The sequence below is a fragment of the Podarcis liolepis genome, assembly GCF_965112155.1.
Source record: "Podarcis liolepis genome assembly, chromosome: 3".
NCBI lineage: Eukaryota > Metazoa > Chordata > Lepidosauria > Squamata > Lacertidae > Podarcis > Podarcis liolepis.
This window is the reverse complement of record NC_139557.1, coordinates 27,549,361-27,563,730: the sequence shown is the minus strand read 5'-3', so window position 1 is coordinate 27,563,730 and position 14,370 is coordinate 27,549,361. Positions and strand designations below refer to the sequence as shown.

At 42.7% G+C, this 14,370-nt stretch overlaps 1 protein-coding gene across 3 annotated transcripts in view; it reads right to left on the bottom strand.

The window, feature by feature from the left end:
- Positions 1-13,867, bottom strand: part of SNTG2 (syntrophin gamma 2) — a 213,471-nt gene extending 199,604 nt beyond the window's left edge. For 2 of the 3 annotated variants that reach the window (XM_083495623.1, XM_083495624.1), the window contains exon 1: positions 13,220-13,867. In XM_083495623.1, the coding sequence (XP_083351749.1) occupies positions 13,220-13,291 (72 nt within the window). In that variant the 5' untranslated portion in view covers positions 13,292-13,867. The remainder of the gene's footprint in view (positions 1-13,219) is intronic. The other variant, XM_083495625.1, reaches the window with a different exon arrangement.
- Positions 13,868-14,370: the final 503 nt, after the last annotated feature.

The following is a 14,370-nucleotide window of genomic DNA, read 5'->3' as shown; positions in this document are numbered from 1 at the left end:
AATGAAAACAAGATTGTAGAAAAAGAGATTACTTTCGTAAGGTGTTACTTTGAGCGAAAGAAGGAGAAATTCTATGTCACAAGCTCAGTCATCACCAAATTTAAATAAAACAGCATGTTGTAGAGGAGACTTCTTATAGAGTGGTACAGCAACAGAAGTAAAGAACTGCATTTTCATCTGTCAAAGCTTTTGCACAAAAAAATCCAAAACCAAATCTGTATTACCCTATCTGTTTTACTCACAATGGGACTTCAACCCTGAGTTTCACCAGGACTCTTATCTTTTTAGATGACAGCCTAAGTCTGTCTTGTTTTACAGTGCAATCCAGTGAACTGAATTCAATGGAACTCACTCCCAGAAAAGTGTGTTCAGTCTCGCAGCCTTAAGGTAATCTTTCTATCTGCTGTTTTATATGTGTGGCTGCTTTATTTATGCGACCCCTGAGCTCAAAGTGTTGTTGCTGACCTTTAAAGCCCTAAACGGCCTCAGTCCAGTATACCTGAAGGAGCGTCTCCACCTCCATCGTTCTACCCGGACACTGAGGTCCAGTGCCGAGGGCCTTCTAGCGGTTTCCTCAGTGCAAGAAGCCAAGTTACAGGGAACCAGGCAGAGGGCTTTCTCAGTAGTGCCTCCCACCCTGTGGAACGCCCTCCCATCAGATGTCAAAGAAATAAACAACTATCTGACTTTTAGAAGACATCTGAAGGCACCCCTGTTTAGGGAAGCTTTTAAAATTTGATGAATCATTGTATTTTAATATTCTGCTGGAAGCCGCCCAGAGTGGCTGGGGAAACCCAGCCAGATGAGCGGGGTATAAATAAATCATCATCATCATCATTGATATTTTAATACTTTATCATTGTACTATTTTATTTGCCCCCAGGTGATTGTACAATATGGTGATGAACTTTTTAATGTCATTAAGATTTGCATGCAACTACGAAACAACACCAAAATATGAAAATAATAATTGGCAAAATTAGCATCATTTGTTTTTGTTTTTTTAAAGTTCACATTGTCCTTTTGGCTAGCTGAACTACTTGCTCACAGAAATCATTTAGGAATCAGTTAGCTGCAATTGACTTAAAATAGTTATTTCCTACTATGAAATAAAATATTAGTCCCAGTTGTGGCATTTGACACTTGCTGACACTCATTACTAGCCCACTGTTTGCTCTAAGCCAAGTTGAGCAATACTGGTAAAATACAGATCTGGAGCAAAGAAGCAGAAGACTGGGGTCAGATTCCACGAACCCTCATAAATTAGGAATAGCTTTCTGATGTGCTGAGAGTTTTGGGGTGTAAAGGTAATTCAGTGAGGTCAACAATGGGCCCAATACTCTGCCATTTGCCAAGTTTCAAAAACTTACCTATCATAAATGCCTACAAGGGATGAGATTTACTGGCAGTTTGTACTAGAAGTACAAAATAGCAGTATTCTGTAATGCTGGTTGTGGAATTATCAGGGTTAAAAAGAAAAAAATGAAGCTAATTTTACTAGCTTCCTAAAGAGCCCAGAAAGAAGTCTTCAATTGTTCCATTTTAAACTGGAAGCTAACTGAATTTAAAACAGATTATAATTATTTCAGCTCAGTACAGAGAAACAATATGACATGCAATGCAATTCTTGGAAAAGTTTACTTTGGGGAAACCCTGCTTCACTTCAAACAAAGCCTGAGTTTCTGCAAAGTAGCCCACTGCGCTTCTGGATTCACACTTTGTCCAAAGCAGATGCAAACCCTTCCCTTGGTGCCCACAACAGACAAGAATACATTGAATTCTCCATAAGGCTCACCATCGCCATCTAGTGTCACATTGTGTGTTGCACTTAAAACACACTTAAAACATTTAATTTGCTGAGTCCTGGGATCAAAACATGCAATGAGCAGAATCCCACTCATGCTTCGACTCCACTCACAACTAAAGAATATGAGTAGGCAATTCTCACTGATTTCTCTTTCCCTCCTGCAGACCCTTGAAAAGCTGAACTAGAGAGTTGGGATCCTGAGGGATGGCACTGGGCAATGGCATCTCCCAGGTAGAACTGAGGGATACAGGGGGAAGGAGGAAGAGATGAAAATCACAACATCCCTTCATCCAGCAGGGAGCCTCTGCTGGGATTCAGCAGATACAGTGCTCCCTCTGGTTACAAACTTAATTCGTTCTGGAGGTCTGTTCTTAACCTGAAACCGTTCTTAACCTGAGGTACCACTTTAGCTAATGGGGCCTCTCGCTGCCACCGCGCCATGTGATTTCTGTTCTCATCCTGGGGCAAAGTTCTTAACCCGAGGTACTACTTCCAGGTTAGCAGAGTCTGTAACCTGAAGCGTATGTAACCTGAGGTGTTTGTAACCCAAGGTACAACTGTAATTGTGATTGGGTGGGTGGGGAGAAGTGTCCAGACCTGGGCGCTCCCCACTTTACATGATTTCACTTATGTGCGCAGGAGCCCAGAACGTAATCCCCACGTAAGTGGGGAGTTGCGTATATATAGAGTCAGATCATGTAAACACTCATTGCCACCATAAATAATATAATCTTCGTAACAGGTGGAGAGATAGTTTCCATATCAGTGATTACCTATGGACTTAGGCAAACGTTTGCTACCTGGTATCCTTCCTTATTGGCGATACCAGCTATTTGAACCTGGCATCTTCATTTCTACAAAATATGTGGTGTGCTAGTGAAGCATGGTTCCTTCTGGGGATTTTTATCTCTTGGTAGCAATTGGTGGGGCAGAGCAGTGTGGGATGGTGTTGCCCACAGGTTGCTGCAGGTAACCAAGGAGAAGAGGGGTGAGGAGGCAGAGAGGTCTGTGTAGCTGTTATATAGATGGCACCTAACACCTAGTAGACTGGCAGAAATATATAAAATGAATAAGTGCTGGAAATGTAAAGAGGAAGAAGGTACCCTTTTCATATGTGGTGGTCTTGTAGTAAGGCTAAAACTTACTGGGAAATGACATTCAGTGGTACCTTGGTTTGCAACTGCTTTGGATTACGACCGTTTTGGATTACAACCACATCAAACCCAGAAGTGTGTGTCCCTTTTTTCATTAAACCCCCCTTTTTAATTATTACAACCATTTTTTTGGGGGGGGGAGGCCCCATTGGCAAAAGCGCACCTTGGGTTACAACCTGTTTTGGTTTACAACCAGACCTCCAGAATGGATTATGGTTGTAAACCAAGGTACCACTTTATTATGAATTGAAAAAGGTGTCTAAGATAACATTGGTAAAACAACAACAACAACCCGGAAGCTTTTCTCTTGGGAATTATGGGATCAGAAATACCTAAGCAGTATAGAAATTTATTTATGTATGCAACTACAGCAGCAAGAATGTTATTTGCCCCAAAATGGAAAGAAGTCCCGATGAAAGAAGAATGGCTACAGAAATCAATGGGGTATGCAGAAATGGCTAAACTTACCAGAAGAATAAGAAATCAAGACAATAAACTCTTTAGAAAGGAATGGAAATGTTTAGTTGAGTATTTGCAAACAAACTGCAAACAGATCAAGACCTTGGCAGGATTATTGTAAAAACCTGCAGTTTCAGAAATATGTATGAGATAGATGTGAGAATAGGTGAACAAAAGAATAAGTTAAGATAATTTGGAGTATGCAGGACATGGTGGAAATAAATGCAAAGAAATGCAGAAAGAGGGGGAAGTTTGAAATGTTAGAACACTTGTTGAATAATTGCTGTAATGTATATAAACAAATTATAAATAAAATTATTTAAAAATATTAATAAGAAAGGTCTGTGTAGCCCAGAGAGAGTGATGGAAGCACTTGATTGACTCTAATGCTGCACCCACACTGCACGGACCTCACTGCCCCACTGCCTCTCAGTTACCGGCAGTGACCCCTGTGTTAAGTCCCACTCCACACTACTACACCCTGTCAGCCACTACTTACCTATTGATGAAGCCAACATATGTTGTTTATGTCCCTGCTTTCTAAACTTGAATATGTATATCAGTAATATGGAATTTAGGGATGTGGGTGGCGCTGTGGGTTAAACCACAGAGCCTAGGACTTGCCTATCAGAAGGTCAGCGGTTCGAATCCCCGCGACAGGGTGAGCTCCCGTTGCTCGGTACCAGCTCCTGCTAACCTAGCAGTTCGAAAGCACATCAAAGTGCAAGTAGATAAATAGGTACTGCTCCAGCAGGAAGGTAAATGGCATTTCCGTGCGCTGCTCTGGTTTGCCAGAAGCGGCTTAGTCATGCTGGCCACATGACCTGGAAGCTGTATGCCGGCGCCCTTAGCCAATAAAGCGAGATGAGCGCTGCAACCCCAGAGTCGGCCATGGCTGGACCTAATGGTCAGGGGTCCCTTTACCTTAATATGGAATTTAGCTATGGGTTCTTACTTCCTTTCATTCTTTTCATAATGAAGCAGCAGTGCACGACATATATATTAATATCAGAGAATACAAAACTCATCTAAAATTGTAGAATCGTAGAGTTGAAAGGGACCACCTAGAAACCAGGCAACACTACCGAAAGTTTTGTTGCTAGCATATCGGACCCTCTGAAGGTTAAATCATTTCTTCTTAACAAACAAGCAAAACCGGGGGCTCTGTTCAGAATTGTCCTTCAAACCATTAAAAAACCAAAACATAATACTACCACCTGACAATCAGTCGATAATAAAGCCAAGGGAGACAGATGCATAGAACAAGTTACTTCAAGCAGAAATGGAAAGCTTATTGAAAAGTATTTTTGATTATGGTATAATTTCCAGAATTTAATGGGGCAAAGAGATGCACCATTCTGCAGAAATAATGAACAGCTATAATGAATTAGTAACAAACGTGGTTTTTCGTGCAGCGGCGGCGGCTAGTTTCTTCAGTCTGGAACACTACAGTCTTCCTGGACGTGTCACACATGAGCCAGATTCTGCCACCCACCCTCCATCCTCAAAACATCTTAGCTGGAGAGACGATGCAGCCTTCTCAAATGGAATAACCACACATTCTACTTATCATATTGCTGAAAACATCCCTCCCCTATGGGGGAATGGGACGTCAACCTAGAGTCCTCTCTATTGCGAAAGATTGAAGCAACCAAAAACATGTGGTGATGGGTCAGACAGAAGTGTGCTCAAGAGCCTGGACAGGATGGATGGATGAGATTTGTTTCTATATTTTGAGGACTCATCTGCATGACATTCACTCACGTCAGACTGAGGGAGGGGAGAATGTGCCCTCTGGGCCAGTCTGTGAGATCCCTGCCTCCTCAGAAGACCCAGCCCTAGAAGAGCATGTGATTCAAACTCCCCTCCTGTGTGAAGAGGTTGTATTACTGTCTTCAGGCGCTGAGGGCTCCAGCTCCTAAAATAGGTTGCACCTCTTTAAGACTAGAGTGTCCACACCACCCAGCTATTCAGGTCTGCTGGTTCTTGGAACATCCCAGTCTACCTTGCAGCCTAGGTGCCACTTGGAACAAGCCAGAGTGTTATCCTCCTTGCATGTTTGCGACATGGGACTTTGACATCAGCTTTCCTTCACCTTGCATACCTGGACTAACCCTCTGGTTTGTCTGACCTTAAATAGGCATCTCTGGTATGAAGTATCACAATCCCTCAGCTTTTTAGGTTGTTGTATAATACGGGACTGGTTAAGTGGTTATCCAATTCCATCACATATATGATTAATCTCAGATATGGCTTAATCTCAAGGCGGATTACTGTGTGATCTGCAAGGTAAATTAGTGAATGAGTTAACAAGAAAAAGAACCTGCCTCACACTGGTATGATAAGACACATATACTGCAAAATGTTTTATAAATAGAACAGATTATCATCAATCAATACATGGGAAGGTGTGAAGGCCACTACTTTAAAATCCAGATACTTAAAGTTAACTTGTTACTTCTGCAACATAACAAAATGTGTTTTCCCCCACAATAATGTATTTAATAGATGGATCCTAAATGAATATATGTTGATGATGTAAACTGTATCTTCCCATATCATTTATACGAAAAACCTTAACTCTGCACCACTTCTCAGCAAAAAAACCATTTTTTCAGACTTTGCAAGAGATGCAAGCTCTTTCTTATTCTTGTGAAAGGCGTAGGGGGTTTGAACTTGCTCAGCTGGCATGCAGAAAGCTATTATGAAACTAATTTGAAGTTGAATTCAATGAAAATAGTTGCTTAGATCCTCCAGCAGCTTAACCTGTACAAATTGTACTCATTTCTGTTGGTCTTGTACAGATGCAAAAACCTGAGGATTTGACTAATGTAAACGCTCATTGTTGGGGAAAAGGCTTCCTGCAGTCTTCATTTTTGTGTATGAGACAGCAGGATTGGCTGTCAGTGATTATAGAGACACCGGCAGTCCTGTATCTACATTTCTGCAAGAGAACACTGGCTACAGCAACCTTCACCTTGCACAAAGAAATATCCTAAATTGCCATCCATTTTCAACCTACATTAGCTAGCATTTAAAACTAATTGTTATTCACACTTTAAGAACAGGGCTTTTAAATTTAAAGCTCTGCAATAATGTGCCTTAAGCCAAAGCATATCTATTGCATTTACCTAAGGTTCTAATTTATCTGTATATGTTTCCATTTATATTGGGAGGAGAGGGGATGTTACATAATTTGGAATACTTGATCAGAGGAAAGGTCCACTTGGATCTTTCTTTCCTAAAGCAGTGTACCAATGCTGCAAATGGTTACTACTATATTTATAAAGTAGGAGTGGGGTTTACAGCTTCCTGGATCTCCTGCTTAACTGGATTCCCCATAAGCCATGTATGAGAATTAGCTACCGTGTTTCATTGCTGAAGAAAGGGATTAGGCTCCAAAGCACTCTTTCCATCCTAAAATAGAGGGAGAAAGGCATCACAGATAATGCATGATTTGGGGAGGCTCAAGCTGCAATCATATTGTGTAGACTTTCCTGGAAATAAGCCTCATCTAACACAGTGACCATCTAGTCCAGCATCTTCATCTCACAGTGGCCTGTAGGAAGCCTGCAAGCTGGACATGAGTGCACCACTCCTCTGACCAGTGGCGGAGCCATTATGAAATGAATGAAGCTTAAACTTTGGGGCCCCTATTCGCAAAGGCGCCCCAGAGGTGACTTTAATCAACATTGCTTTTAAAACTTTGGGTCTGCTAGACGCAATTTGAGTTGAACAACTTGAAAACTATAGGGCATAGACAATTTTTATTCTTGGAGGAAACTGGGTATCTTGACCCATCTGAGTCTGGGACAGTTTTGGAAGAGTCTCAGCCTTGGTCACCCTAATGGATCACCCTCTTCGAGAGAGGGGCAGGGGGAGCACAACCTTTTTTTGCTCTTGCTCGATCTATCAGCAGTTTTCAATACCGTTAACCACAGTGTCCTCCTGGACCGTCTCCATCAGTTGGGAGTTAGTAGCACTGTTTTACAATAGTTCAAATCTTAGTTATGGAGCCCATTTTAGAGAATGGCATTGAGAGATTGTGTCTCTAACCTCCGTCACTTGTGCTATGGGGTTCCATATAGAAATATTTAAATTCTATTTAATATTTGCATACAGGTGCCTACTTTAACAACTATATGAAGACACTAGAGGTGGATGTTGCTATGTTAGGGGCATGGCGCTGTGATGACACCCAGCTCTGTTGCATCTGAGGTTGCATTCACAAGGCAATTTACTTCATTTCCACAATGTTTTCCTAACTGCTTTCCCCTCACATTATATTTGAGCTTTCATGTGATGTAAAAGCCACTTCAGGAACAATAGTGGAATATTGCCCAAGTTTAGCACACACTTTCACATTATTTGCAAATGGATTTTTTCCCCCTGGAAGCAAATGACAAGGAAATGAGCACTAAACTAGCATTCAGCTTGCACATGATAGTTCCAGAAGTGGCTTTTATGCTGTGTGTGAAAACAGCCTGAAAATGTAAGACTGTTTTGAACCGATGCCTGGATGCAGTGTTAGGCTACATGAAGGAAGGCCCAAAAAATAGAATTGATCTTGGAAAAATGGAGACTCTGTGGCGAGTTGGGGACTCTACAAGCTCCTGGCATGATTGCATTGCCCCTGAAGCAACAGGTAAATAGTTCGTACTTATTATCAAACAAGATCAGTTCACCAACTATGCCCTTTCCTGGACAGGGCTTGTTTTGCCAATATGATTCATATATTAGTAACCTCACCACTGGACTGGAGTAGAGTAATGCGGTCTTAGAATCATAAAAATTGTAGAGTTACCTGGTCACCTAGTCAAAACCTCTGAAATGCAAGAATCTTTTACCCAATGTGGGTTTTGAACTCAGAACCCTGAGATTAAGAGTCTCATGCTCTACCAACTGAGCTATCCCAGGTCTATGTGAGGGTTCACCTGAAAGTGCTCTGGAAGACGCAGCTGTTGCAGAACACTGAGGCCAGATTGTTGAGTGGAGGACCTGGATTCATATTGCTGAGAGATCTGCACTAGCTGCTGATTAGCTACTGGGCTATGTTGAGGGATTGTTGCTCACATACAAAGCCCTGAACAACTCAAGACCAGACTACCTGAAACAGCGCTTGTCCCTGTATAGCCCTGCAAGGTCACTTGGATCATCTGGGGAAATTTTACTCATGGCACTACACCCTACAGAATATCCAGGGTGATCACATGGAAATGGGCATTTTCTGTCATTGCCCCTTCCCCCTGCCAGACTTGAAGTCTCATCTATCAATTACTTCAGATGCATTGTTAAGACATCTTTTTCCTCCAAGTATTCCCTGACATATAAGATTGGGCTCTGTTATCACTACATTTCTGACTTTGGGCGTACTGTTCTAGTGTTTGTATTTCTGTACGACACTAACCAATTTAAATATTAAGCAGTTTAGAAACATTTTGGAATGAATAAATAAAATAAACATTTTGCCCAATACGGACAAAACTTTAGGTTGTGCTGATGCTATTCTGTACTTTTCTGTAGATAACAGCTGCAACATATGGAAAAAGGTGTTAGCAAAACTGCAAAAGTCTCATTCATGTAAACACATTAGCATTCTACTGTATATAAATGCCCAAGCCCTGAATCAAACTGAGCCCTGGAAATTGTACAAGAAGAGATTTTATGTAAGTCACTCTCTAGAACCAGCAGTCTGTTTAGGCACACCCACAACAAGAACATGTTTTTCAAAAACTATTTTTAATAGTTAAGAAGGCATGTACTTTACTCTTCCACAGTGTTGCCCAATGGACTCTTCCATGACTATTTTACATATTTTTACATTCTGTGCAGGATCTATTCACCAGTCTTCTAAACATAGGAAAATCAAGAAGGATTCATAAGTCTACACCCACTTTAAACACAACAGAAACACTTTTCAGGACATGCCTTCACCAAACTGATGCCTTCCTAATTTTTTGGTGTTAGCTGGCTGATGTGGTTTGTAATCCAAAACAGCTGAAGGGCACCAGGTTTTCAAAAAATTCTGGGCTCCTCCAGGAGGAAGGGCAATATATAAATTGAATATATATAATATATACACATATGCATGCACATACACACACATTTTCCATTCATGCTTTTCTTGACTTTATAAAGTTAATGAAGCTTATAAAAGACGGCAGGATATTTACTGATTCCATTAACAATAATTCAAAAATTCCCATCTTGCTGAATGGCAAGTAGGTAAGAATAGCTCTGTTTGCAGAAAATATTAGCATGGTGATTAAAGAGCAACTCACTTTTCCAAAAATTGACATATTTGAAAAGCTGACAAGGCAAGCAGGCAATTAACTTCAAACAACAATAATTAAGAGTGATAAAGGGAGTAATTACTATTTTCATCTATATCTAGCGAACATCATGCACTGCATTTGTTATAAGTCTTGCTACTAGCAGTGCAATAAAGATTATTTAGTCACTTTAAAAAGAATAGTGATATGAATCTATGATATGTTCATGTGACATCTGATGGGTACATGCAAAGTTCCTTTTAACACAGCTGAAACAAAAATTGAAGAATACATAACTGCTTTCATGGATTTGGACACATAGTAACATTAAATAACCATCAAGTCAAAGTATTGTTTATTAGTAAATAATAAACAGAGCATTTTGCTTGTAAAGAATTTTAATGTGGTCATCACAACATGGTGGTTTTGTCTTATGATTAACCAAGGTCAGAATCCTTGAACCAGGGCATACTCATTTTATTTAAAGTAGCCCATACAGCTTTTTCTATTAAAAAATTTACAGGGCCAAGGCTTAATGGACTAATTTTACCTTAGTAACTGACCTGAGAAATAATAAAATAACAAATGTGAGCAACAGCACGTGGAATCCTCCCAACACTTTGCAGGTAGCGGTGCCTATCTCATATTTCCTGCACAGGGCACAATCAAAACCACTGATCACTGAACTGAGCCATCATGCTATAACACATAAAACAAATGTCATATAGAACCTAGAGATATTGGGTGATATCCAACATTCACTTGTGATCAGAGCAGGTCCATTGATTTCAGTTGTTTCACTGATTCTATGACTTACTAGGATTATCATCCAATTCTTCTAGAGATAATTCTGATGTAGCACACTTTGGATCCTATGTCTCTCTAGTTTTAAGCCAAGCAGTTCAACAAACTAATAGTCTAAGTGTGTTGGGGAATGGGATATATGGATAGAGACATGCTGTCTCAGAACAGATGAGGGGTCTTTAGGAATTTGTTCCTGCAGCATTGGCTCAGTAGCATGTGTTGCATGTTCACCAAAAGGATCAGGGAATTGGTGATGGAGAAGATCTTTACCTGAGAACTTGGGAAAGCCATTGCCAGTTAGAGTAGACAATATGGAAGTAATAAACACATAGTCTGATTTGGTATAAGGCAGCTTCCCACATTCCTAAGTGATACTCCTCTGCAATTTCAGAATTATGGTCCAAAAAGTTGCCACAACACTGACAATTCCCAAAACTAATTATTACAGTTCAAGCCAGAAACACAAATGATGGTAGGGTTATGACTACTTAGCCCCTAACTAAATCAATTGACTAAGTGCATCCTACTGTGCTATTGTGGAACTAATATATCTAAACTACAGTGGTACCTCGGTTTAAGAACAGTCCGGTTTAAGAATGATTCGGTTTACAAACTCCGCAAAACCGGAAATAGGGTCCCGGTTTGAGAACTTTACCTTGGTCTAAGAACAGAAGCCGAATGGTGGAAGAACACTGGCGGCGGGAGGCCTCATTAGGGAAAGTGTGCCTCGGTTTATGAATGGTTTTGGTTTAAGAATAGACTTCCGGCATGGATTAAGTTCGTAAACCGAGGTACCACTGTACTTGTTAAGGGGGCTCTGTCTTCCCCATCTATTTATTCAGCATTCAATTTTACTGTCTAGAAATTTAAAACTTTTATTTGAGTAAAAGAGATATATCGGTTATTTTAAAGAGTTGTATGTATGGGGCAAGGGAGATCATTTCACCAGCAATTTGACCTGAATATGGATTCTCTTTCACTTTGCTCCAAATGCACAGGAGTAAACCATAAGGGAACATCATGTGACCAAAAAAAGCATCCTTTTCTTCAGCCCACTTGTCCTCCTCACCACTATTCAAAAATCCTGAGAAGCTGCACATCCTGTGAAAGAACTGGAGGGTCTAAGGAAGCAGAGAGCTAAAAATGAACTGCATTTGAAAGGCTGATATACAGGTTGTTGTTGTTTTAAAGAGAGGAACTCATTCAACTAAGACTGCAATCATCACCCCACTTATCTGGAAGTAAGCTCCGTTTAATAAAATAGGATTTACTTCTGAGCAGCCATGGTTATGCTTGTGCTATTATTAGGAACAAGCATCACTGGAGCCAATGGGAGTGACCTCCGAAGGAGCAGGACCATCCTCTTCAGGTCTACTCAAAAGTAAAACCCATTAAGTTCAACAGGGCTTGCTTCCAGGTATTCTTGCGGACAGGACTGCAGCCATGGGCATAACCAGGACTTATGTAGGGGTGGGGGTGGGGGAACCATAGCTGTCAACTTTTCCCCTTTCTTGCGAGGAATCCTATTCAGAATCCTTTTAAAAAAGGAAAAAGTTGACAGCTATGGAGGGGGGGCAGGTAGCCAGGATTTATGTTGCGGGTGCAAAACACCCAACTGTCATCATCCTCTGTCTGGCTCTGTCTAGCAGACTCGGAATGCAATGTCTCAGCAACAGTTATTTCAAATTATTTCTTTAGGACCCCCCCCCCACAAAAAAAGCACTCGGAAAAATCTGTCAAAATCTTTCTACAATGTCTACTTTTAGTTGTTTTTATTTATTTTATTTACTGGGGGGGGGGAATGACAGCTGACCCCTGTACCCCACCTCCATGCCCATGATTGCAACCTAAATATGCTGAGCTGCAAACATGCAGTGGTTTAAAACTACATAATGTAAAATGATTTTGAGGCTCAATATCCTGGGAGTAGCCAAGGGGTGGGGGTGGGCAGCGAGGCACTTGCCCCTTCCTAAATTAAGTAAATCAATAAAAAATACTTAACTGGGGTTCTCCCCACCCCAACATGAAGCCTGCCTCTCCAACATAAATCCTGGCTACACCCATGCTGATTGCCCTCTCATCAGCCACGCAGAGGCGGCTCGGGGAGAAGAGTTTAAGAGTGGAGAGCATAGATCAGAGAGGAAAGGGTTAAGTCATCCCTCCCTCCCCCCCCCCCACCCCGCGCTCTGCTTCTTGCACGCTCACAGGATCCTCCCTCGAGTTCTACGTCCGAGGAAAGATACGCGCAACCGCGCGCCGGGTCCAGTTGGAACCGGGAGCGACCCAAGAAAGAAGACCTCTTCCAAGCCTCCAACTTTTCTTCACAGTTCGCCTCCTCTTGTCTCTCTTGTGAAAGGAACCCAACATGCACATTGCTGATGCTCCCTATAATGTACCACAACGGGAAGCTTTGTTTCCTTCGCAGGGGGAGCGGGGGTCCCACCTTAACCCTGAGCCACAAATGAGAAATAAAAAACGCCACAAGAAACAAACGCTGGCCAACTCTCTGCGCTCTTGGACACGTCGCCTATCCGTCCCCCTCGCGCAACTTTCTTCAAGTTCCGGGAATAATAATAATAATAATACACAACCATAATAATAATAATACAAAAGAAATAGGGAAAGAAGGAGGCTGGTTTGAAAGGATTGTGTGGGGGGTGGAGGGAAGGGGTGGGGGGTGGGAGGCGCGCCGCCGGAGGGGTGAGAAGCAAAACGGTACTTGCCCAAGTGGGGACGAGGAGGCTGTCCGGGCGCTCGAGCTGTGGCTGAGGAGACGGCTTCCCCGCCACATTCATCTCCTCCCATGCAGCTAGATTAGTCCGTTCTGAATGGCGAACTCCGCGACGCGCATTTAATAAATCCCCGGGAGCCGCGAGCAAGAGAGCGAGCGCGCGCTCACTCCCGGAGCAGCAGCCCCGCAGGCGGCGGTTCTTTTGAGGCAGAGCAGCAGCTGCAACAACAACAGCAATAACAGAGCCAAGGCGGGAAAGCGCCCAGTGGAGGAGCCGAACGGGGAAAGACGTGTGCTGCTTTCCGCGCTGGCGCTGAGTCGAGGGGCCAAAGCTCTCGCTCCTTTTGGCTCTGCTCGCTGGCTGAAGGCGGGAAGAGGGAGCGGGAGGGTGGCGTCGGCGCGCGGGGCTGAGGGCTGCCTTGGCCCCGAGGCTGCCTGGCTCTCAGTCCGTCCACACGCGCGGGAGGGGAGCGAGAGACTGCGGACGCGTCCCTGTTTTAACTTCGCCGCTGCCTCTCGCTCTCCTCCCTTCAGGAGGGCGCAGCAGCTTCGCGCTCGTTGGCAGCCAAGAGATGCTGGCAGCTCGCTCGCTCTCTCGCTCTCTTTTCCTGGCTCTCTTGTCGAGGGTGGGAGGGTGATGTAGGCAGAAATGTGGCCACGCTGGGCGATTTCATAAGTTAGAATCTGTCGGGGATTTTTAAGCCTCCCCACCCTCTCTCCAATCCTCTCACACGCGCCACCCACGAGACGTTGTGGGCATTTAAGAAACAGCCAAAAGCCCACGGTGCTGTCTTTTCTTAAGAGCGAAGTTTCAAGCCCTAAGTGTTTGCAAATGGAGTAACAAGCTGTTTAAAAAGCGTGCTCTTTTCATCACGTGTGGGTCCAGTATTGAGGAAAGAGGTTAGGGGTGGTCTGTGAGAGAGGAGAATGGGATGGACACTTGTTGGATACAGCATTGGGACTTCTCTGTTGAAATAATGAAAAGGAGGGGAGGGGCGGAGTTAATTCCATGAAGGAAAGACGGGATATAAATATAAACAAATAATCCATAAAGGCTAAGGAAGAGTTAATCCTCGCCATTTTTTTGAAAGTGCATCATGGGTGAAAACAGGTATCCCAACAAAAATGGGGCACTTTTCAGGA